This window comes from Capra hircus, chromosome 21 (assembly GCF_001704415.2).
Source record: "Capra hircus breed San Clemente chromosome 21, ASM170441v1, whole genome shotgun sequence".
Classification (NCBI taxonomy): Eukaryota; Metazoa; Chordata; class Mammalia; order Artiodactyla; family Bovidae; genus Capra; species Capra hircus.
Genome location: NC_030828.1, coordinates 47785655 through 47809122, shown reverse-complemented (window position 1 = coordinate 47809122; position 23468 = coordinate 47785655). Strand labels below are relative to the sequence as shown.

Below are 23468 nucleotides of genomic sequence, written 5' to 3'. Positions count from 1 at the left end.
TGGTATCCTATTATGATGGTAATAGCATTATTTGGAAATAAAAACAGTCTGGGAATAAGGTTTACTCTTTTTTTATTGGCTGTGCTGGGTCTTCATTGCTACTCTAGGGCTGTCTCTAGTTGCCCTGAGCAGGGCTCACTCCTCCTTGTGGCACTCGGGCTTCTCGTTGCCCTGGCTACTCTTGTGGAGCATAGGCTCTAGGGCACAGGCGCTCAGTAGTTGTGGCTCTCAGGCTTATATGCCTAGCCGCATGTAGGATCTTCCCAGATCAGGGATTGAACTCATGTTCCCTGCATTCGCAGGTGGATTCTCAACCACAGGACCACCGGGTAAGTCCTAAAGTTTACTTCTGAGTTGATCAAAATATTTTGGAACTGATAGAGGTGATGGTTGCATAACATTGAGAATGTACTAATTAATCACCTTAAATGTACACCTTCAGTTCAGTTCAGTTCAGTCGTGTCTGACTCTTTGCAACCCCATGAATTGCAGCACGCCAGGCCTCCCTGTCCATCACCAACTCCTGGAGTTCACCCAAACTCATGTGCATCAAGTCGGTGATGCCATCCAGCCATCTCATCCTCTGTCGTCCCCTTCTCCTCCTGCCCCCAACCCCTCCCAGCAGCAGAGTCTTTTCCAGTGAGTCAACTCTTCGTATAAGGTAGCCAAAGTATTGGAGTTTCAGCCTCAGCATCAGTCCTTCCAATGAACACCCAGGACTGGTCTCCTTTAGGATGGACTGGTTGGATCTCCTTGCAGTCCAGGGGACTCGCAAGAGTCTTCTCCAACACCGCAGTTCAAAAGCATCAATTCTTCAGTGCTCAGCTTTCTTCACAGTCCAACTCCCACATCCATACATGACCACTGGAAAAACCATAGCCTTGACTAGACAGACCTTTGTTGGCAAAGTAATATCTCTGCTCTTTAATATGCTATCTAGGTTGGTCATAACTTTCCTTCCAAGGAGTAAGTGTCTTTAAAATGGTTCATTTTATGTTATGTGAATTTTACCTCCATTAAAAAAAATAAACCCACAGGCTCTGAGTTCATCCTTGTTCACTTGGCATACCAACTATCCATACATGATCTCTGCATTTCAGTTTTCTTATCTGAAAAGTGGGTACATAAGTAACAGCAACCTCCAATGGCATTCAGGAGCACTAAATCTGCTATTGCTAGAATAAATATTCAATCGAGCTGTTAATAAAAATCAATAATAAATTTAAAATATTAAAAATTAAAACATCCATTCATTTTTAGTTTTCTCAGGTATATTGTACATTTCAAAATATGTTAGTGGTGTATAGGTCAATTGTTGTTTTTCAGTTGCTAAGTCGTGTTTGCCTATTTGCGACCCCATGGACAGCAGCATGCCTTCCCTGTCCTTCACTGTCTCCCAGAGTTTGCTCAAACTCATGTCCACTGAGTTGGTGATGCCATCCAACCATCTCATCCTCCATTGCCCCCTTCTCCTCCTGCCCTCAATCTTTCCCAGCATCAGGGTATTTCCAGTGAGTCAGTTCTTTGCATCAGGTGGCCAAAGTATTGGAACTTCAGCTTCATCATCAATCCTTCCAGTGAATATTCAGGGTTGATTTCCTTTACGATTAACTGGTTTGATCTCCTTGCTGCCCAAGGGACTCTCAAGAGTCTTCTCCAGCACACAATTCAAAACCATCAATTCTTTGGCGCTCAGTCTTCTTTACGGTCCAACTTTAACATAGGTCAATACAAAGTAATTAATTGCAAAAGGATATATGTCTTATTTTGTCCTAGTTTGTTTTTCTCACATCATCACAGGCATAGCCAGGACTGTGATAGGCAGCCATTATGGTCACTATCTTCACTTCTAATATCCCACCTCTCTAGGAAGAATGCCCATAGGGAAATCATGTATTTACTATAAGTTTTTCAATCATTTAGTCTTTCTTACTTTGGAACCCTGACCACATCTCAAGTGATTTTTAAAATATTTAAGAAATTTCCACTGACTACTTAGATTTGTAGAAAGTTTTATTTTGGTAAAATATACAGTACTGCATAGACACATTTACAAACATGCATTCATTAGACTGCAAAGGTACAGAGTTGGCCCAAGTAATTAGGTATTTTTAAAATCCATTCAGTTAGATTTCTAGATTTCCATGTTCCTTAACATACTTAATTTAATGCAGAGTCATGTTTAAGGTGACTCTCGGGCATCTGAAATGAAGGACTATTGAATGTCCTTTAAATGGGGAAACAGCAAGGGTAGGAGAGAAATCCTGCTGCAAGACTCCACAGTCAGCAAAAGCACCATAAGTGTGATGATGATTCTTGGTGTTCACTATCATTTGTTAAGATACAGTACATACAATTTCCAAAAGGAAGAGTGAGAAGTGATGAAAGTGAGGTGGTGGTTGTTGTTCAGTGGCTGGGTCATGTCTAAAGTGAGGTAGAAGCACACAAATGTGGTCCCGAGAGCTTCTTTCCTGCCCCTCCTACTAACCTGACAGTCTAATCCAGCAACAGTGAGTTTAAGAGCCTGGTGTGCATTACCTGTGGAATCCGAACTTTCATTCTGATTATAGATACTTACAAGCATCAGGCATGGTTAAGAGTGCTTAGTTGAAACTATGTACTTCTGATCGAAAGTTATTTGGTCACCGTGAGCCAAGGTAGACAATAATTTTCTAAAATGATGCATTTTGTCTAAATTGTTAACAAGAAAATCCTTTCACAGACCATGCCGTTTAACTCTCTTTGTTCACCTTTAATTCCTTTCTGCTTCCAACTGAGTCGAAGGATTTGTATCAAAACAAAACAGCCCCTGGAACTCTGAAGAAATGGACCCGTCTCTTTTTAAGCTTTTTTAAGCTGCAGGGTATTTTTTTACAGTATACAGTTCACATACTAATGTAATAAATATTTTAATTTCTTAAGGATATTGAACTCTAGTGTCTCTTAGAGGGGTCTTTTATAACTTACTGCTACAAATATTCGCACTTAATCATAGAAGAAAATGATATTAAAATAGTTCAAGGATAAAATCCTATGTGGGGTAGTTGTTCTCAAACAGGCCATGATATCATTTATATATAACCTATAAGCTTGAAGAAGTTATGAATCAATATAGTGGCAAGGAACCTAACATAACAGTTAAGATCAACGCTTGTTATTTTTCATTTAGGCCTAGAAACACACTTCCTTTCCTGAATGAACTAATAAGCCCATTTCAAAGAGAAAGAAATGGAAGCGAAAAACAAAGTTTTAAGGTGAGCCTTGCCTGAAGAAACAGGCTTTCCCTTTTCAGATACCAGAAAGGAACTTCTTTGACCAGCAATTCAGTTCAGTTCAGTCTCTCAGTCGTATCCGACCCTTTGCGACCCTATGGACTGCAGCGTGGCAGGCTTCCCTGTCCTTCAGTATCTCCCGGAGTTTGCTCAAACTCATGTCCCTGGAGTCGGTGATGCCATCCAACCATCTCATCCTCTGCTGCTCATCCTCTGACTAGCAATTCTCACTGCAATATTGGCTCCGACAGCACTGAAGCGGAGCCAAGGAGAGACCAGGGCTTTCATAGTGCTGCCCCTGGTGGCCAGAGGAGGTGCTTATATTTCGCACAAGGGTCCCCCATCCCCACCCTACCCTCAACCCCGAGTCTCGGGACTGACGGAGTCGGGAGCCGTCTAGAAATTGTCGTGAGGCCAACTCCGCGGCTCCGGACGCAGCACAATGGGCGGGCGTGGGCGCTCAGCGAGTTCCTCTTCTCCAGCCCTTCCTGCCAGTGTTCGCCAAAATGTTTGGGGGTTTGAGGCTGCGAAACTCCCTGAGCTGGGGGAAAAAACGATAAACGCTTCTTCCCAGGGGCGATTTTCTTTTCTATTTCTCCGGCCCTCACCAGGGTGTTTGACCTTCGGGCGGACAGCGTTCCCCGTGCCCTGAAGCCAGCTGTGTTCCTGACCCCAGAATAAATCAGGGCTGCCCGCGGGGCCTCGCAGAGCTCCGGACAAGTTTCCTGTCGAGGCCTAAGGGAAGCGGTTTGCCGCCGGGACCCTGGAGGGGAGGCTTGGCGGTCTAGGGGACGGGCGGGGGTGGGGTGGGGTGGGGGAGCGGAAAGCGGGGGGAGCCAGCGGTGGGAGGCGGTGCCCGCGCTCCCGGGACATCCCCACGCCCTCTGACGGTACAGACCCAAGCTGGGAGCAGCTGTGGGCGCTGGGCCTGCAAGATGAGGCCGGCGCTCGCCCTGTGCTTCCTCTGGCAGGCTTTCTGGCCCCGGCCCGGCCGTGCCGAGCACCCCACCGCCGACCGCGCGGGCTGCTTGGCCTCGGGGGCCTGCTACAGCCTGCACCACGCTACCTTCAAGCGGCAGGAGGCCCAGGAGGCCTGCAACCTGCGTCACGGGGCGCTCAGCACGGTGCGCGGGGGCACGGAGCTCCGAGCGGTGCTCGCGCTCCTGCGGGTGGGCCCGGGGCCGGGAGGGGGCTCCAAAGACCTTCTCTTCTGGGTGGCACTGGAGCGCCGACGATCCGTCTGCACCCTGGAGAATGAGCCTTTGCGGGGTTTCTCCTGGTTGTCCCCCGACGTCGGCGGGTCGGAAAACGACACGCTGCAGTGGGTGGAGGAGCCCCAACGCTCCTGCACCGCTCGGAGGTGCGCGGGACTCCTGGCCACCGGGGGAATCGAGCCCGCGGGCTGGAAGGAGATGCGATGCCACCAGCGCGCCGACGGCTACCTGTGCAAGTACCAGTTCCAGAGCGTGTGCCCCGCACCGCGCCCCGGGGCCGCTTTGAACTTGAGCTACCGTGCGCCCTTCCAGCTGCACAGCGCGGCGCTGGACTTCAGTCCCCCGGGGACGGAGGTGAGTGCGCTCTGCCCTGGGCAGCTCTCCATCACGGCCACCTGCGCCGCGGACGAGGTTGGCGCGCGCTGGGAAGGGATACCCTCTGGGGCCGAGCTCTGTCCCTGTCCCGGGAGGTATCTACGGGCTGGCAAGTGCGCCGAGCTCCCTGATTGCCTAGACGACGTCGGAGGCTTTGCTTGCGAGTGTGCTGAGGGTTTCGTGCTGGGGAAAGACGGAAGCTCCTGTGTAACCAATGGGGAAGAACAGCCGACCCCTGGAAGGACCCAGGTGCTCACCTGGCACCCTCCAGCCACTGCAGCCAGCCTCGCGCCGAAGGGAACGTGGTCACCCAGTGTCCAGGAGAGGCCAGGAGAGATACCCAATGCCCCTGGACAAGGCAGTGCAACAGCATCTTTTCCCGAGATACCTCGGTGGGGAGCACAGAGCACGCTATCTACCCTTCAGATGTCCCCTCAAACAGAGGTAAAGGCGGACGTGAACTCTTCAGGAACAGCCTTCCCCAAGGTTAATGCTACGTCTCCCTCGGACAACCCCCAGTCTTTCGATTCTTCCACCGTGGTCTTCGTACTTGTGAGCATGGCTGTAGTAGTGTTGGTGATACTGACCGTGACAGTGCTGGGGCTTTTCAAACTCTGCTTCCACAGGAGCCCTTCCCCTCAACAAAGAAAGGGGCCTTTGGCCTCGCCAGACACGGAGGGTGATGCTGAGGTGGCTCCTCTGAGCTCCAGCTCTGCACGTTGCACGGACGATGGGATGAAGGCCGGGGACTGTGGTCTGCGGGACAGAGTAGAGGGAGCCTCGTTGACGGGGTCCTCTCTTGGCTCTGGTGACACATAGGGAAATGGGGGACAGTGAGCGCTCCTCGTGAGTAGGTTTTCACGTTTAGTGAAAAGGGAAAAGAGGAACTTATTTGTGCGGCTGACAATTCCTACAGAAATTCTGCCCACTAAATTCCCTCTATTCCATACTGAGGAGCCGGATCTGAACTGAACACTCCTTCTATGAAGATGGAGCAAGTGGAAGGGCCTCAAGGTAGTAGAGGGGGGCCAGAATCCTACTGGGGAGAGCTATTTTCTTGTGTTTATTCTGGGGAGTTTGAAGAGGTGGTTGAACTTTTTATGACATGGGAAGCGAATAAAGTTTTTTTTTTTTTTTTTTAATCAAAATGGAAAGGAAACCTTCTGTTTACATTGTACTGGCTGGCTGGGAATCTATTGGTTTGAAATTCCCAGGCAAAAAAATAAAGTATTGTTGATAACCCAGGCTCAAATATCACTGGTTTCCCAGAGGAGTAAGACCAGCAGAGGGGCATGCTGAGAATACAAGAGTGCCTCCTGCTTTTACAGGAAGGAGAAAGTCCTTGTAATGAGGAGTAGATCTTTAAGAACTTTTTTCTTGGTTCTTTTATACTTTATTTTCAAAGTCATTGTTACTTGCGTACTTGCTATAAATCCAAACTGTAGCGTTGCGAGAGTGCTGGCTCTAGAAGCAAATTATAGTTGACCACCAATTCAAGTGTTTACTGAGTGTCCTTGCTCAAGGAAACACATGATTTGTGTTTCCCTCTTCCATTTTTTGTACTCCTCTGTGTAATACCTCCTCAACCAAATAGACCTTTCCCAAACATCAGGATGCTGATCCTCACTTCCAATTATGGCAATGTTAATTTTCAATTAAAGGGTTACTGCTGAGTATTGATTTGAAATCTTCTGGGTACATTAAAACAAAAATAAACTGCGTTTCCTCCACAGTTGCTAGGTTCTTGAGCACTGTTTAATCCATAGGAAAATTTGAATTCCAAACCACTTCCTTCCCCCGCATCATGAAAGTGTGTGCAGTGACCATACACGCCCATACTGGAATGATTACAGGTTAACAAGATTCTGCGTGGGCAAAGGCACATGGAATAGGCAAACAGCTTCCCATAAGAATTAATAGTGTAAGAAATAAGTGGGAACTATAAATATCTATCATCTTGTTAGGACTTGGGATATTAGAAAATTGTCTAAATGGAGCATTCTTCTAAAGAACAATCAAGATGTAATGATAATCCCTATTTAGTGAGACTGAGACCACCCCCCAGAAGATATCCCACTTTTATTAATATGCTAGCACTTTAAAATGAAATATTTGGGGGTTGGTGCATGGATGGAGATAGAGAAACAAGCTAAGTAGCCAGGAAGATTGGAAACAAGGAAGAAGTTTACACTATGATTGACATAAAATCATTGGGATGCTCTTGAGTATGTAATGTATTAGGTATGTACATATACACATTATATGAAGTATTGTAACATTCAAGGGATAAAGTAATAGGTAATTTGCTTCATATACTAAATGTATGTTTAAACAGTTAAATTTAAGCAAAATCACAAATGAATTAGAATTAACAACTTTCAAAGAAATTTTATGTAAAATCATTTAAAAAGATAACTAAAATCAGGTAAGTAGATGGCTTACCCAATGTACCCAGCTTGTTTGAATGAATGTGTCTCAGTTCACCTCAGTTGTAGTATTTTATCTTTGCTCTTTCCCATAAAACCTCTCCACAGAGAAGGTAACTATTTGAATAGAATATATGGCACTTTCTTTTGTAAGGTGAAAAATAGCCTATCTTTAAGGCAAAGGCTACCCACTCCAGTATTCTGGCCTGGAGAATTCCATGGGCTATCTAACTGAACTGAATGTAAATTATCTGTAGCTAGTACTATCTGTATCTAGAAGTATTTATATCTACCTCTGTGTATGTGTATACACATACTTTGTCTTAAAGTAGGTACTTGTACCATTGTTATAATACAATAGAGTATGCATCACTAATTTATTATGCACGTTGCCAATGGTGACATTACACATTTGGGGGTCCGAATGCCCTAGTGAAGAATAAATAGGTGTCAGCTCAATAACTTAACTGCTATTTCCTATTACTTCCCCATATAAGTAAATCAGGAAAGAATTACAGAACACTGTATGTTTTTACATTTGACTTCCTGACAAATAGCAATTGCAGACCAAGCTCCATATAATTTTGTTTGCTTTCTGGCTGTGACATTTTTCATAAAATTTCGAACCCATGGCAGAATCGAGCCAACCAAGCATGATCTCTTAAAAGCTCTGTTAGGTTAAGGTCAGCATCCTTCCTCAGAATATTTCTCTACTATCACTTCATTATTTCTCCAACCTCTTTAGGTTGATTCCTTTCTTACTTAAAACCCTCTGCCCCTGCACTTACTTCACAGCTGCCTGTTCAGTCATTTTCTTAGAAGGAAAACTTGGAACCTGATTTACAGTCTTTTTCTCTGGCCAAGTCCTGCTAAGGAGAAGGCAATGGCACCCCACTCTAGTACCCTTGCCTGGAAAATCCAATGGGTGGAGGAGCCTGGTAGGCTACAGTCCCTGGGGTCATGAAGAGTCAGACACGACTGAGCGACTTCACTTTCAAGTTTCACTTTCATGCATTGGAGAAGGAAATGGCAACCCACTCCAGTGTTCTTGCCTGGAGAATCCCAGGGACGAAGGAGCCTGGCGGGCTGCCGTCTATGGGGTCGCACAGAGTCGGACACGACTGAAGCGATGCCGTAGTCTCTGAGTCCTTGTGTATGACTCTTTCAGTGCCTGTGTGTTTCAGTTCCTTGCTCTCCTCACTTCTAACAAGCTCCACTTTATTTCAGCCTCTACTCCAACAGCTGCACCTGAGCCTTTCAGATGATTTTGAAACTGCTCTACATCTGAAATCACAAATGCAGGCATTTGTGTGGGCATGCATGTGTTCAGAGACGTACTAGATTAGTCTTTAGAGATTGGGCTTTGAAATCTCTCTCTATAGATTTTAACCCTACTCAGGTAACTCTGATTTTAATCAAAGTTTGCAAACCACTCGATGCAATTGTGTGTACCTCAACACCAAAGTTTCATGTTCTCTTTTCTCCATTCCCACTATGTCTGGAGAGTAGAGGGTGCTTGGAAGAAAAGTGATGACCAACCTAGATAGCATATTAAAAAGCAGAGACATTACTTTGCCAACTAAGGTCTGTCTAGTCAAGGCTATGGTTTTTCCTGTGGTCATATATGGATGTGAGAGTTGGACTGTGAAGAAGGCTGAGCACCAAAGAATTGATGCTTTTGAACTGTGGTGTTGGAGAAGACTCTTGAGAGTCCCTTGGACTGCAAGGAGATCCAACCAGTCCATTCTGAAGGAGATCAGCCCTGGGTGTTCTTTGGAAGGAATGATGCTAAAGCTGAAACTCCAGTACTTAGGCCACCTCATGCGAAGAGTTGACTCATTGGAAAAGACTCTGATGCTGGGAGGGATTGAGGGCAGGAGGAGAAGGGGACGACAGAGGGTGAGATGGCTGGATGGCATCACTGACATGATGGACGTGAGTCTGAGTGAACTCCAGGAGTTGGTGATGGAGAGGGAGGCCTGGTGTGCTGCGATTCATGGGGTCACAAAGAATCGGACAGGACTGAGCGACTGAACTGAACTGAACTGACCTGTCAGGATGACTGCAGTCTGAATTTTGCTGATTTCATACTCATGATGCATTTTGGCATTTTCTTCTCTCTCCTATGTTTCCTGAAGATTGATACTTAGATTCAGAGGCTTGAACAGACTTATTTGTCATATCTTTGACAAGACTAAGTGCAGTGGTGTTTTTCCTTAACAAGAGCATATAATGTCTGTTTTTTACTCTTAGCAGCCACTCATGCTTAAAGCTTAGATACATTACTTCATCAGGGTTACAAAATGGTGCTTATTTTTTTTCATGAATCACCTAGGAACCTTTATAAGGAGACACTTTCTTTCATTTACTAGTTGGTTATCAAATTATACATGCCATATGTAAGAAAGTCAGAATAAATACTTATTTCTTTATGTTCATCAATTTTTAGGTAATTAATTTCCCTCTAATCATCAAAAGATCAATTATATTTTAACTGTTAAGATGAGTTTACAGTACTGAACATATTTGATGGGTTCCAATCAATTGCCATTCATATTTTTATTGAAACTCAAATTTTCCTATCTTTGAACAGTGAGAGCTTCCTAAGTTGACCCCTGAGTCCTTTTGATATGATTCTAGTGTCCTATGATGATTTCCTTGCCATCTGGTGTAACAAGACTTTCCAGGCTCATTATGTATATTTCCTGCCCCAGATCTGGAATTAGCCCTTTCTCCAGGAAGTCTTGTGTCTCTTAATGAAAGATGATATTTCAAGACTGCAATCTGGACTCTGTAAGAATTTCACTGCTATAGAATTGGTCATTGTTTCTAGGCCTTTTCAGAAGAAAGATCTGGAAAGTGTCATAATTCCTGAAATAAGGTAGAAATCTACCAGCAAGATAAAGGAAAAAAATATATGTAGAAATGAAACAGAAGTATTCAGATAAGTTTCCCTAAGTGGGCATTTGCTTTGGGTTCAATGGGGCATGTGGTGATAGAAACTGGACAGACTGGAGGGTAATGAGCTTAAAGGGAAATGATACCTTACTTCCCAGGGCAAGTCCCAGGGGAACTGAAAACCTCTTAGAGAAACAGCAGTCTGTTGGTGCTGATGTTGTAGAATAGCAGTGTCTAAGGAGGGTATCTAGATGGACCGACCAGAGGGAAGCATCACAGAATGGTGTGAGAGAGAAGCTAAAGTTCTTTTGCCTGAGAGTTGTCCTATGGATCTTGTGAAACCTTAGGGTTGGAGCAATCATGACACTGAATAACCTGAATAGACCCAACACACAAAAATTAGCTGAAAGGGGAACTGGTACCTTACTGCCACCTTACTGTAGACAGCTGAAAACCACTGAAGACTGTATGTCCCACTATCAACCAGGCTGGACAGATCTAGTGACCATAGGACTAATCATCTATCCTATAATGCCAGGGTAATATATATACTTCCTAGAACTCATCTTTTCCCCATGGATACTTGCAGAAATGAAAGGAAGAGAATCATAGAGTGACCAGTTAACCAGGAAGCACTAAGTAAAATCAGAAATACATGAATTGGCCTCTGTGTGGCAAGATTAAGTTTTCTGTCATCAACGGGAATGACGCTTAAGAACTGAGTTCTGTTACTGAGAAATAAATAAATTTCTATTCATACATATGTTTCATTAGCTTTTATCTTAGAAAGAAGTATACATGCTTTTAACTATGTAACTTAGAGGTACTGTTAACTGCCTCATAAAACTGTTATGAGAAAATGAATATAGAGACTTATTACAGTAACCTGGATTAGAATAGAGAAAAGTCAAAAGTGTTAGTCACTCAGACATGTCCAACTCTTTGTGAACCCATGGACTGTAGCCCACCAGGCTCCTGTGTATATGGAATTCTCTAAGCAAGAATACTGGAGTGGGTTGCCATGCCCTCCTCCAGGGGATCTTCCTGACTCAGGGATCGAACCCACATCTCCTACATTGCAGCAGATTCTGAGCCACAAAGGAAGCAGAGTAAGCGCTCAAATGCCCTAGTGGCAGATTGAGGAAGGAAGCTATGAAATGCCCTCATCATGATATTTATAAAGGCTTCCCTGGTGGCTCAGTTGGTAAAGAATCCATCTGCAATACAGGAAGTTCTGCCTACAATGCGGGAGACCTGAGTTTGAGCCCTGGGTCGTGAAGATCCCCTGGAAAAGGAAATCGCAACCCACTCGTGTATTCTTACGTGGAGAATCCCATGGACAGAGAAGCCTGGCGGGCTACAGTCTATGGGGTCACAGGGTGAGACATGACTTAGTCACTAAGCCACCACTATTCAGACAAGAGCTTTAGGAAGTCTCATTAATGTCATTGGAAACTAGTGAATGTAACTCAAGAGTGCTGAGAATCAGAAAACAAGTCAAACATTCTCTGGAGTTTGTTTTCCTGTTGTTTTCGTAACAGTCATCAAGCTAGGCTTTGAAAACATACATGACGACAGGGTCTAGTGAGGCAATCTGCAGTCGAATTGAATCTGTATTTCTTCTACCAGTCAAGATTTTTGAATAGTGAGTAAATTAAATTTATGTTGGAGTTGTTCCTTGCTAAGAGGTAGTAACTGTAAGAGCGTACCAATTCCTTCAGTAGTGAGTATATCTCATAGTGCGTCTTTATTTATACCCAGGACATTTTTGTGGCTATATTTGGTTGATATGTGCTTCTTCTGATTCTTGCTAATTTCAAAGAATATTGAACAAATGTTACCAAGTCAAGGAACAAAAAAGAAACAAGTCTACAGGTCTGTAACCCTGAACAACAACAACAACAAAAGCATTTAAATATGTCCAAAGAGAGAAAATGCTGCCCCTAAGATAAACATATTTTTGTTCTTTTTCCCAAGTATGCTAACTTGTTATATGATATGAGGATGTGATGGGAGCTAATAGTAATACTCATTATTTTTTAAATGATCTGTTTCCAATTCTCATATTTTTCTTTCAAATGGCAGAACTGGGAACATGCAGTATCAGCCAGCAGCTATAGATGAGTGGATACTTACAGTAACCGAAGGCTCTTTCTCAAAGCCTTGGGTAGGAACATGTCCTTAATATGAACCGCTTCAGTAGGTAAATTTTCCTGGCATAGTAGTGTCTCAGGAGGCAGGGACTGTAATTTGGCACCCGGACAAGCCCCATGTGGCCTGACTGTCTACTGCTGTGATCGTGGGTCCCTCAACAGTGTCCAGAGTGTCTGTTTGGCCAACACTACTATTACCAGTATGCTGTGCTTGGTTTAAAGTATTTTCTTTCCTATTACTCCCCTCATCAACATGTATAGAAAGCTCTTAAAAATGATAAACCATAAACAAACTCCTTTACAGTCTCTTTGCAAGAAAGTTGAATATAAACTGAGAGGAACAAACCAAAATACTTCCAGATTTCTCTGATATATTGTAATATCCATGTAGTACTTTTTATAGATCTATAATATCCTGCATAGGAATTTTTTATAGAAAAGTAATTTTTTTACATGTAGTATATTGTTTTCTATATCCTTACAACATCCCTGTGGAAATGGGGAGGGATAGATGGGTAGAAATCTGTAGTGTCTGTGACAGTTTTTCTTAAACTAAGACTTGCTAAATTACTGAGACCAATATATAGCAAATCTGCCAGGTTTTTCCTTTTAACAGGAGGCCCTCTTCCTTGAGAGGGTAAGAAGCTAAGGAGTTTTTTTTATGGATTGCAATCTCTTTGTTCCTAAGGCTGAGTCACATCTGACTGAGTTCCTCGGGTTTATGTGGAAGCTAGGTCAGGATAACACCTTCTTATTCATCCCTCTCCTGTATTTGGTAGGTGACTCAAGAGTCATGGACCAATGCTAGGAAATCCTTGCTCTCAGCGGTTAGGGCCTTTATCTGTACCCCCTCACACCACCTTTTCCCTATTTGAGGTCACAGGGTAGGCAGGAGTGGGATGACTAACCCTTTTATTTATGGTCTTGACATTCCTCTCAATGATTTGAGACTTCTGTCTCATTGTTATCTTTAAATTTCCTCTCTGCACTGCCCTTCCCTTTGGATTACTTATTCATTCAGTCTCGTAAAAGTGTAACTTGCTCAGTTGTGTCCGACTCTTTGCGAACCCATGGACTGTAGCCCTCCAGACTCCTCTATCTATGAAATTCTCCAGGCAAGAATCCTGGAGTAAGTAGCCTTTCCTTCTCCAGGGGATCTTCCCCACCCATGGATTGAACCCAGGTTTCCTGTATTGCAGGCAGGTTATTAACTGTCTGAGCAACCAGGGAAGCCCCTCCATTAAGCCTGTCGCCTAGTTTAGTCGCTCAGTCGTGTCCAACTCTTTGCAACCCCATGGACTATAGCCCAAGAGCTCCTCTGACCATGGAATTCTCCAGGTAAGAATACTGGAGTGGGTTGCCATTTCCTTCTCCAGGCGATCTTCCCAACCCAGGGATAAAAGCCATGTCTCCTGAATTGCAGGCAGATTCTTTACCACTCAGCCACCAGGGAAGACATTAAGTCTGCCCTATCCTAAGTCACTATCACAAACAGGAACCTTATCTCCTTGCTTTCCCTTTTTCCTCTTCATTTCTCTCCTCCTGGAGAGTTACCCCAGCCTGTTATCAGTGTGACCTTCATAACACACCACTGCAACATTCAGCTCTGTGGCTCAAAAGGATGCCAGGCTTTCTCCTTGAAGTCCACACTCCTGAGCCTCACCCAGGGCCCCCAGACCTTATCGAGTTGCTTCCTGTTTTATTCTGGGTTTGTGTGGGTTTTTTGTTTGTTTTTTTTTTTGCCAATTTGAGTTGCTTAGTGTTGGTTTATTGCAGCTCTGTAATTTTAACACAAATTCCTTCTACCTGGAATGCCAGCTGGCCCGTGCTAAAATGTGCCCATAGTACAAATCCTAGTTTAAATGCTGCCTCCAGCAAGATATTTTCTCCAGTCACCTGAGGCTCAAACCAATTCTCTGAAATCTCTCATCACTTCATTTAAATCATTCTTATTTTAGCTACCAGTATACATATTTTTCATCGCCTCTACTACATTGTACACTGTTGAACTGAGAAACTCAGTTCAGTTCAGTTCAGTTGCTCAGTCGTGTCCGATTCTTTGCGACCCCATGAATCGCAGCACGCCAGGCCTCCCTGTCCATCACCAACTCCCGGAGTTCACTCAGACTCACGTCCATCGAGTCAGTGATGCCATCCAGCCATCTCACTCTCTGTCGTCCCCTTCTCCTCCTGCCCCCAATCCCTCCCAGCATCAGAGTCTTTTCCAATGAGTCAACTCTTCGTATGAGGTGGCCAAAGTACTAGGAGTTTCAGCTTTAGCTATCATTTCCTTCCAAAGAACATCCCAGGGCTGATCTCCTTTAGAATGGACTGGTTGGATCTCCTTGCAGTCCAAGGGACTCTCAAGAGTCTTCTCCAACACCACAGTTCAAAAGCATCAATTCTTCAGTGCATCAGCCTTCTTCATCAGTCCAACTCTCACATCCATACGTGACTACTGGAAAAACCATAGCCTTGACTAGATGGACCTTATGTCAGGCAAAGTAATGTCTCTGCTTTTGAATATGCTATCTAGGTTGGTCATAACTTTTCTTCCAAGGAGTAAGCATCTTTTAATTTCATGGCTGCAGTCACCATCTGCAGTGATTTTGGAGCCCCCAGAAATAGTCTGACACTGTTTCCACTGTTTCCCCATCTATTTGTCATGAAGTGATGGGACCGGATGCCATGATCTTCGTTTTCTGAATGTTGAGCTTTAAGCCAACATTTTTCCACTCTCCTCTTTTCACTTTCATCAAGAGGGCTTTTTAGTTCCTCTTCACTTTCTGCCATAAGTGTGATGTCATCTGCATATCTGAGGTTATTGATATTTCTCCCGGCAATCTTGAGAAACTACACCTTACAAATTTTGTAAAAAAAAAAAACAAATTGCCCTTACATTGCAAGCTATAAATAGAGGTTTTCTAAGTAAATTATACATAGGAAGAAGTTATAATAAATTTGTTTAAATTAATATCAATTTTTATATTGAATAATCAAGTTTCTATACTTTTAAATCCTTAACAATAATTTAGTAACCATTATTGTTGTTCAGTCACTCAGTTGTGTCAGACTCTTTTTGACCCTGTGGACTGCAGAACTCCAAGCTTCCCTGTTCTTCACTATCTCCTGGAGTTTGCTCAAACTCATGTCCTTTGAGTCAGTGATGCCATCCAACCATGTCATCCTCTGTCACTGTAGTAACTATATTATGTATTATATTTACTCAGAGCTCTCCCAGATTCCGTTTTCACTTCAATATATATATGTATTAACTCAGACAAGTTTGAGGTCAGGTTCTCTGATATGTATCCCGAAAAGTCTGACTTTCTCATATTCACACATACCCTCCAACATCGCTAAGAACTGAAACACTTCTTTCTCCCCAGACTATCTCTTTTCTTACAAAGACATGCCTAAAATATGAGACATCCAGAGGGCATCTGTTTCTCCTAAAATCCTCCAACACCTGCCTGCTCCACGAAGCCTGCCCAATATCCTCCCCTCTGAAGATCAGTGTCAGATGTCCTGATAGCTCCAACAGCAGTTTTGCCATTGTTTGGGGGAGTAAAGGTGGGAGCAAATCCAAGGCAGACCGTGACCCCTAAGCTAAAGGATACATGGCAATGGGCTTGGTCCCTGGGGATACAATCTCCTGGCAGAAGGACTTAGCCAACAAGATAGTCCCACAGCTGTACCTTGGGGAGAACAGGGTCTCTGGGCACACTGGCTTCAGATACTTCAGAGTCTATGGAGCTAGGATCTTTAGTGCTCCCAGCCAGCAATACCAGTCCAGACTCAGTAACCCAACAAATTCATGATCCAAAAACTTAGAAAAGGAGAAAACAGAAATTAAATTTAAAATAATTTACATATCTGTAGTCCTTTTGCTCTCACCCATAGCCTCCCCTGTTACTGTCTCTTCTTGATCGCCCACTTTTTCACCATCCTCACGTCCCTTTGTTTCATTTCTTGAACCCAAAGACAGACTTACAGATTAAAATTGGAAACAAGTGAGGAGAATGCTGGTGAATATCTCCAAGCCTTTGAAGCTGAAGGCAGACCTCTGCTCTCGTCGAGATTGCCTTTCGGTCTCAGGGCCAGGACTGCAGGTGGTGTGGGAGGTGGCTATGGCTCTGCGCGTCCATGGTCAGGGCCCCAGACCACCAGCCTTCCCAGTGATCTGACTCAGAGTGCCTCCTGCTTCTGCAGAGCTTTATCTGCCCTGTTACTCTCAGGCAAGACTGGTAGAATTAAGAGCACATAGCTCTCTCCTTTTCACTTACCACAATCTTAGTGAATTAATTAATTTGTATGTATTCATCATCTGTATCACCTTTAATACATAGGTCTGTAAGGGCAGAGACCACATCTGCCTGTTTTTTTCCACATCCACAGTGTCAGGCATGTAAATGGTACTAAGTCCTTATTGAATAAATGGAGGAATAGGTAGATGGTTTGACACACAGCTGAAGGGCAGGGCGGGTGGGCGGAGATACTTTTGCTGATCTCTTCTGAACATATTTGCATTTGACTATATATACACATGTACATGCACACATCTTTTGTCTCTATAGCTCTTTAGAAGTTGCCTATGTGCCTCTTCTCTAGGCCTCTGAAGTCGCAACCATGCCTTTCTTTCAGGGATGTACTCCTTCTTCCACTCTCTGTCTGTGCTCCATAGCTCAGTCATGTCTGACTTTTTGTGACTGCAGGGACTGTAGCCCTCCAGACTCTTCTATCCATGGGATTTTTCCAGGCAAGAATCCTGGAGTGGGTTGCCATTTCATAATCCAAAGGATCTTCCCAACCCAGGGATCAAACTCTCGTCTCTACGGTCTCCTGCATTGGCAGGAAGATTCTTTACCTCTGAGCCACCAGGGAAGCCCTCTCTAGCCCTCCAGTTATCCTCTACCCTGCCCTCCCTTTGAATGATCTGGCATCTTCCTGTCCCTTATTCTACATCAGCCCTTACAGACAGTCCAGGAGATCCATTAGCAGAAGGGTACACGGGAGGGCAAGGCCCACTTGACAGTTGTATTGAGGACTTGTCCTGTTTACCATCACATATGCTGGAAAAGATCAAAGCTGAGCAGAGGTCTGTTTGGGTCTTGCACAGAATGTGACTCCCCAGGCTATATCTTCATTGCAGACAACACCTGCTCTCCAGGCCTCAGCTGCCTACTCCACATTCTGCTGTAGAGTTCCTCCCCCAGGGCAGATACAACAGGGCCTCAAATTAAACTCATCACAGGTGTCTTTTGTAACATTTATCTCTTTAATGATACAGTGCTTATTTCGGAATTCTAGGCTGGAACCCTCAATTGCTCTTTTCAATCAATTTTTTCTTTTTTTTAAGATTTTTTTTATATAGACCATTTTCAAAGTCTTTATTTAATTTGTTACAATAATATTTCTGTTTTATGTTTTGTTTTTTTGCCACAAGACATGTGGGATTCTAGCTCTCCAGTCAGAGATCGAAACTGCACACCCTGCATTGATTGGAAGGCAAAGTCTTAAACTGGCCAGCCAGAGACATCCCTTCATTTCTTTCTTTAACCTTTAAATTCTCCGTCACAGATTCCTATTGATCCTCCCTTTGAAATGTGCATCAGATCTGCCCTTTTGTGTTGAAGTCTACCATTGCCAGCCCAGCCTACATTTTTATCACTGTAATTTACTCATTTTTTAAAAATTAATATTTATATCTAAACTCACTTAGCAAACCAGTTTAATCTTTCTGTGGCTCCTTTTTTTAAAAAAAAAAATGCAAAACAGCTTCTTATTTTCTAGCACATTAAGACCCAAAAATCCATGACCAACTACTCAAAATGTGGTCCCACGCTATGTACTGGTCCAATCTTGTGTCCCAAGATTCTTGTAGATACCCATCAGGCTAGCCTCATATTCCCCAGGGAAACAACAAAGATATGTTAAGCACATACTTTGTGCCAGGCCCAGTGATTGGCACTGGAGGGAGATAAGGCAGGATCCAAGACAGACTTGATCCCTGTCTTCACGAACCCTGAAGTCTACCTCGGGATTTTCCTTCCTTCTCCAGGTTTGCCAGTAGGGCACTGCTACTGAACATACTTTGCCATTATACTGCTGACTCTTCATATACTCAACCAAAGAAGGGCTTTGCTGGTGGTTCAGTGGTAGAGAATCACCTGCCAATGCAGGAGATGTGGATTCTCTCTCTGATCCAGGAGGATCCCACATTCCTCGGAGCAACTAAGCCATGTACCACAACTATTGAGGCTGTGCTCTAGAGCCCAGGAACCACAACTACTGAAGGCTGGGCACCCTAGAGTCCAGGCTCCACAACAAGAGAGTAGCCTCCACTAGAGAAAAGCCTGCACAGCAATGAAGACCTGGCACAGCCAATAATTTTTTTTAATTATTTAAAAAAAAATCCAAAGGATATTTCTTAGCCTTGTCATTTGGGGAGGGCACCATGCTAGACAAGGGAAACTTCAAGTCTGGAAGTTAGAGATTATGTCTTCAGGACACACCCAGCACAATGTCTGGATGTGGGTGGGTAGTCCAAAACCTTTGACTTTTATATATATATGTGTGTGTGTATATACTTTTTGTCCATGCCCCAAGGCTAGTGCCCTGACCATGGATCAGTCTGTGCCCCCTGCATTGGAAATGCAGAGCCCTAACCACTGGACCACCAGGGAAGTCCGTCTATACCTTTTAAAATGAATGACAAATAATAAAAGGTTGTAAACAGAGCAATCTGAATTCAGAGGAGAGAGAAAGCAGAATGTTGAGGAGTCTGCAGAAGGCTGTGCTTTGGAGGATGTGGGCTGTGTGCAGAGCAAGGCGTGGGAGGAGAACATTCCAAGCAAGTGAGGTGCCGACTGTCCCCAACTACCTGCCCTCTCTGTTTCCATAGTGATGGAGTATACACAGCCCTGGTGGCCCTTGAACCAGGACTATCTGTGCAACAATGTTCTCATCCATAACATGTGAGCAGAAATCATGGGTACAGCGTCCACAGCATCTGCTTTAAAATCAGAGGGGGATACTTTATGCTGTGGAATAAACAGCATAAGGTTATTTCTTGCTCACAAAAGTCTGTTGCAAGCCCAGGGGCTTCTTCACATTCACTCAGGATTCCTGCGGGTTTCCATCTCAGATTGTTAAAAGTGAGGCCAAACTGAATGTCAGAATTTGGGGCAGAGAAAGGTTTATCACAAGGCCATGTAAGGAGACATGGTGAGTCGTGCCTTGAAAAGTCTAGACCTCCCCAAAGAGTTTCAGCAAAGCATTTTTAAAGGGCAGTTGAAGGGCGTGGGTTGCAGGTTATGTGGTCAGCTGTGCACAGTTCTCTGACTGACCAACGGTGAGGCAGCAGGGTGTTTACATCATCCCAAGGGTTTACATCATCAGTCCTTAGGCTCCAGGAGGCCTGGGGTATGTGCTTATGGTCTTCAAGTACTTCTTCCATTTGGTGAGGAGTTTTCACATCTGCAAAACAATTCAAGAAATTTGCATCAAATACTAGTATCTAGGTACTTTGAGAGGAACTAAAGCAGAGATGGGGGAAGGCCTGTCCCAGGAAGGCCCCATAAGGTCCTGCTCTGTACTTAGTCATTCAGTCGTGTCTGACTTTTTTCTGACCCCCATGAACTATAGTCCATCAGGCTCCTCTGCCCATGGGGATTCTCCAGGCAAGAATACTGGGGTGGGTTGCCATGCCCTCCTCCAAGGGATCTTCCCAACCCAGGGATCGAACCCAGGTCTCCCGCATTGCAGGCAGATTCTTTCCTCTCTAAGCCACCAGGGAAGCCCTTCTGTGCTCAATCTTTGATTCTTTGATTCTCCTCAATCTCGAGGAGAACAGATTTTGAACAAGAAAAGGAATACAGGTTCAAATTAAGAGGTTAATCGTAAACTTGACAAAGGTACCCTCACATGGTCCTGTCACATCTGCCCATCAACATGTGTTTTGGTCATCCTGGCAAGGGGAACAGGGGCTGGGGAATCAAGCCCATTAATGAAAACCTTGGCACGCAGGTAACTCATGCTACACTAGCTCCTGTCCCTCTGGTCAACACTAGTCACATGGCTGTGCCTAATCACACGAATGAAGAATTGTAATCTTCCATGTGCCTATCAATAGAAAAGAATTGGATACTAGTAAATACTGTAATGTGTATTACACTTACGCAAAGTGAAGGTGCATGTCATCAGCTTAATGTCTACTTTCTGAAGGCTGAGACACATGTATGCATTGACCAGTCTTTGACCGTGAAAATGAGGAAAATGCCCCTTGAGGATGGTGGAAACACAGGATGAAAGAAACTCAAGTTGATGAATGGTTTCGTGGGGCAGAACCACTACACCAACGTGGATCATCCACTTCCTGACAACTGTGGGAGAGAGAAATAAACTTCTATCAGGTTCAAGCCCCCGTGTCTTGAAGTCTCTCTCAGCAGCTTAGCCGAAACTCCCAACCAATACAGGCAATGGCGTTAACTGGAGTTAGTGTAAGTAAGGGTGTAGCATTGTCGCTTTAAAATAGACAAGAGGAATGACCAGGGCCAGTCCAACGCATGTAGCAGGGCACCCAAAGCCAGTGCTCTGGAACAAAACCAGAGGGATAGAGTGGGAGGGAGGCGGGAGGGGGGTTCAGGAGCATGGCTGAGTCATATAAATGTATGGCAAAAACCATCATAATATCGTAAAGTAATTATCCTCTGATTAAAATAAAGAATTAATTTAAAAAAATAAACAAAAGGAACAGCAAGACACATCTGTCTGTTCCAACCCAATGGTAAGCTTTGAGCTAGTATGAACTGAAAACAGAAAACTTTCTTCTGGTTTCTTTAAGATCTAGCATATTTCTACATTCAGAGGGTATTCTTTTGTGGATAATTATTGGCTGATTGATAGGTAGTAGGAAGAAACAAAAATACGAGAAATCAAAGTTCTAGATCTAACTATACCGAAGTCAGTTGAGTCTCCAAAATATAGCACACAGCCTCCAAACTGAGAAGGACATATACCACCCTGACACAGGAAAAGGTTAGACAGTCAGTCTTCTAACTAAAAAGGAAGGAATACGACAGTGAAAACCATCCATTGCCCTATTGCTTCTCCAAAGGTACAATGTGAAATGGCTTTAACCCTTTGAGCCACTAAAGAAAAAGAGCATGACTACATAGGAGAAAGTATTGTTTGTTTGCTGTTTTATTTTATTTATATTATTATTATTTCTTTCACTTTTTAAGTTGCAACAATAGAGAGTGGTTAAGGATTCTCAAGGAAGACGTGTTTCTTTCGATTTTTTTTCATAAGTGATTTTCTCTTCCCCTTTTTAACAGGATAATTAGGGAAGGTATTTGTTTCAACAAGTAAGGTCATAATTATACCCAACAATTTTTTTATACTCCATTTAAACATGCAAAAGTTTCACCTGTTTGTTCGTTAGAAATATTATATTAAAGGTATTAATGTTATAGTAATAATAAAACAGACTACAGTCTCTTCTTAGTCAAGATTAAGTGAAATATGCATCAACCACAAGAGGGCTAATATCCTGATCTCATATCCAGATAAATGTCAGTGAAATGATAGCTTTCAAGAGGCTGCACGAAACAATCTAAAATAAAATGCAGAATTAGAGAACTGACAAAATAATTGGGGGAAAAGTAAAAATGAACATGATAATAGACAATGTATATATAACCAGAGTAACTCATAATGAGATATTTATATTTATTTTAATCTGATCATTACCCAATTTTTCTATAAAGTTGGTTCTATGAACATTTATTTCACTAGCCTCATGATGAAATTATTATAAATATGACTTTAACCAAAATCAGTGGAGGGAAAGCTTGGATCCCAGGACAGTCTTGCCCCTTGCAGCCCTGGCTTGGGGTGCTGACCGTAGGAGAGGCAGTTCCAGGGTATCTGGGAAGGTAGTTGGGGTGATGCTGACTGAGGTGTGCACTTGACCCTGGAAATCAGAGCTGGATCTTGGGGAGGCTGGGATTCTAGTCCCTAACCCCGACCAGCTGTGGAGCTTTGGTGTTGAGATACAAGGGGCCAAAGCTCACCCACTTATAAACCAAGTCAAACAGGAAGAGGAATCAGAAAACGATTCCCTTTTAAACTAATGAAAGACAGGGCTGCCCTGGTGGCTCAGTGGTAAAGAATCTGCCTGCCAATGCAGGAGTCACAGGTTCCATCCCTGGTCCAGGAAGATCCCACATGCCGAGGGGCAAGTGAGCTCATCCACAGCTACTGAGCCTGTGCTCTAGAGCCCGCAAGCCACAACTACTCAGCCCACGTGTCCTAGAGCCCGTGATCTGCCTGGAGAGACGCCACCAAAACAAGAAGCCTGTGAACCACAACCAGAAGGCAGCCCCCACTCTCCACAAGTAGACAAGCCCGCACAGCAACAAAGACCCAGCACAGCCAAAAAACTAAGAAAAGATAGACATGTGTAGGCACCATGGCCCTGAAAAGATGGAGCCTGAATTAGACAACCCTGCCTCACGATACCCAGTCAAAAGCACAACTAGCCAGCTGTGGGCCTCCCACAGCAAAGCCTAATCCTGATGCTGAACCCACACACCTAGCTCCTCCCCAACTCACTCCAATCAACTCGCTCGACCTCCAAGGGGAAGTAAGAAGGCAGGAATGCTTAGGAAAAATCCCCTTTTCAAAGAACCCAGAGGCGTGAAGAAGAGACCTCTCCCAAGGTGAGTCCCTCAACTGTATAAACCTGAGTTTTCCATCTGTGAAAGTATCTCCAGTGTATCTTTTTGTTCTAGTATTTATGATTTTAAAAAGTCTTTGAGGGGCATGTATGTACCTAGGACTAGACAAGGACAGTGCTCTTGCAGGTCACTTAGAATGGGAAGGGTGTTCCTGACCTAAGTATATGAAATGTATGCCATCATATGGTTTTATTATATTTCAACAAATATCTATTGAGTATCTTCTATGTGCCAGTGAACAGAGTGATTAAAAAAAAACAGACCAGATCTCCACCTGTTCTTCCCAGAGCTTACACTCTAGTGTGTGTGATGTATGGGTGCATGAATAGTTGTGTCCAACTCTTTGTGACCCCATGGACTGTAGCCTGCCAGGCTCCTCTGTCCATGG

The 23468-nt window shown here is 43.9% G+C and overlaps 1 protein-coding gene across 1 annotated transcript; it reads left to right on the top strand.

The window, feature by feature from the left end:
• On the top strand, positions 3731-6541 carry CLEC14A (C-type lectin domain family 14 member A). The gene has a single exon (XM_005695249.3). The coding sequence runs from the start codon at positions 4208-4210 to the stop codon at positions 5678-5680; it is 1473 nt and encodes a 490-aa protein (XP_005695306.2). The 5' UTR covers positions 3731-4207; the 3' UTR covers positions 5681-6541.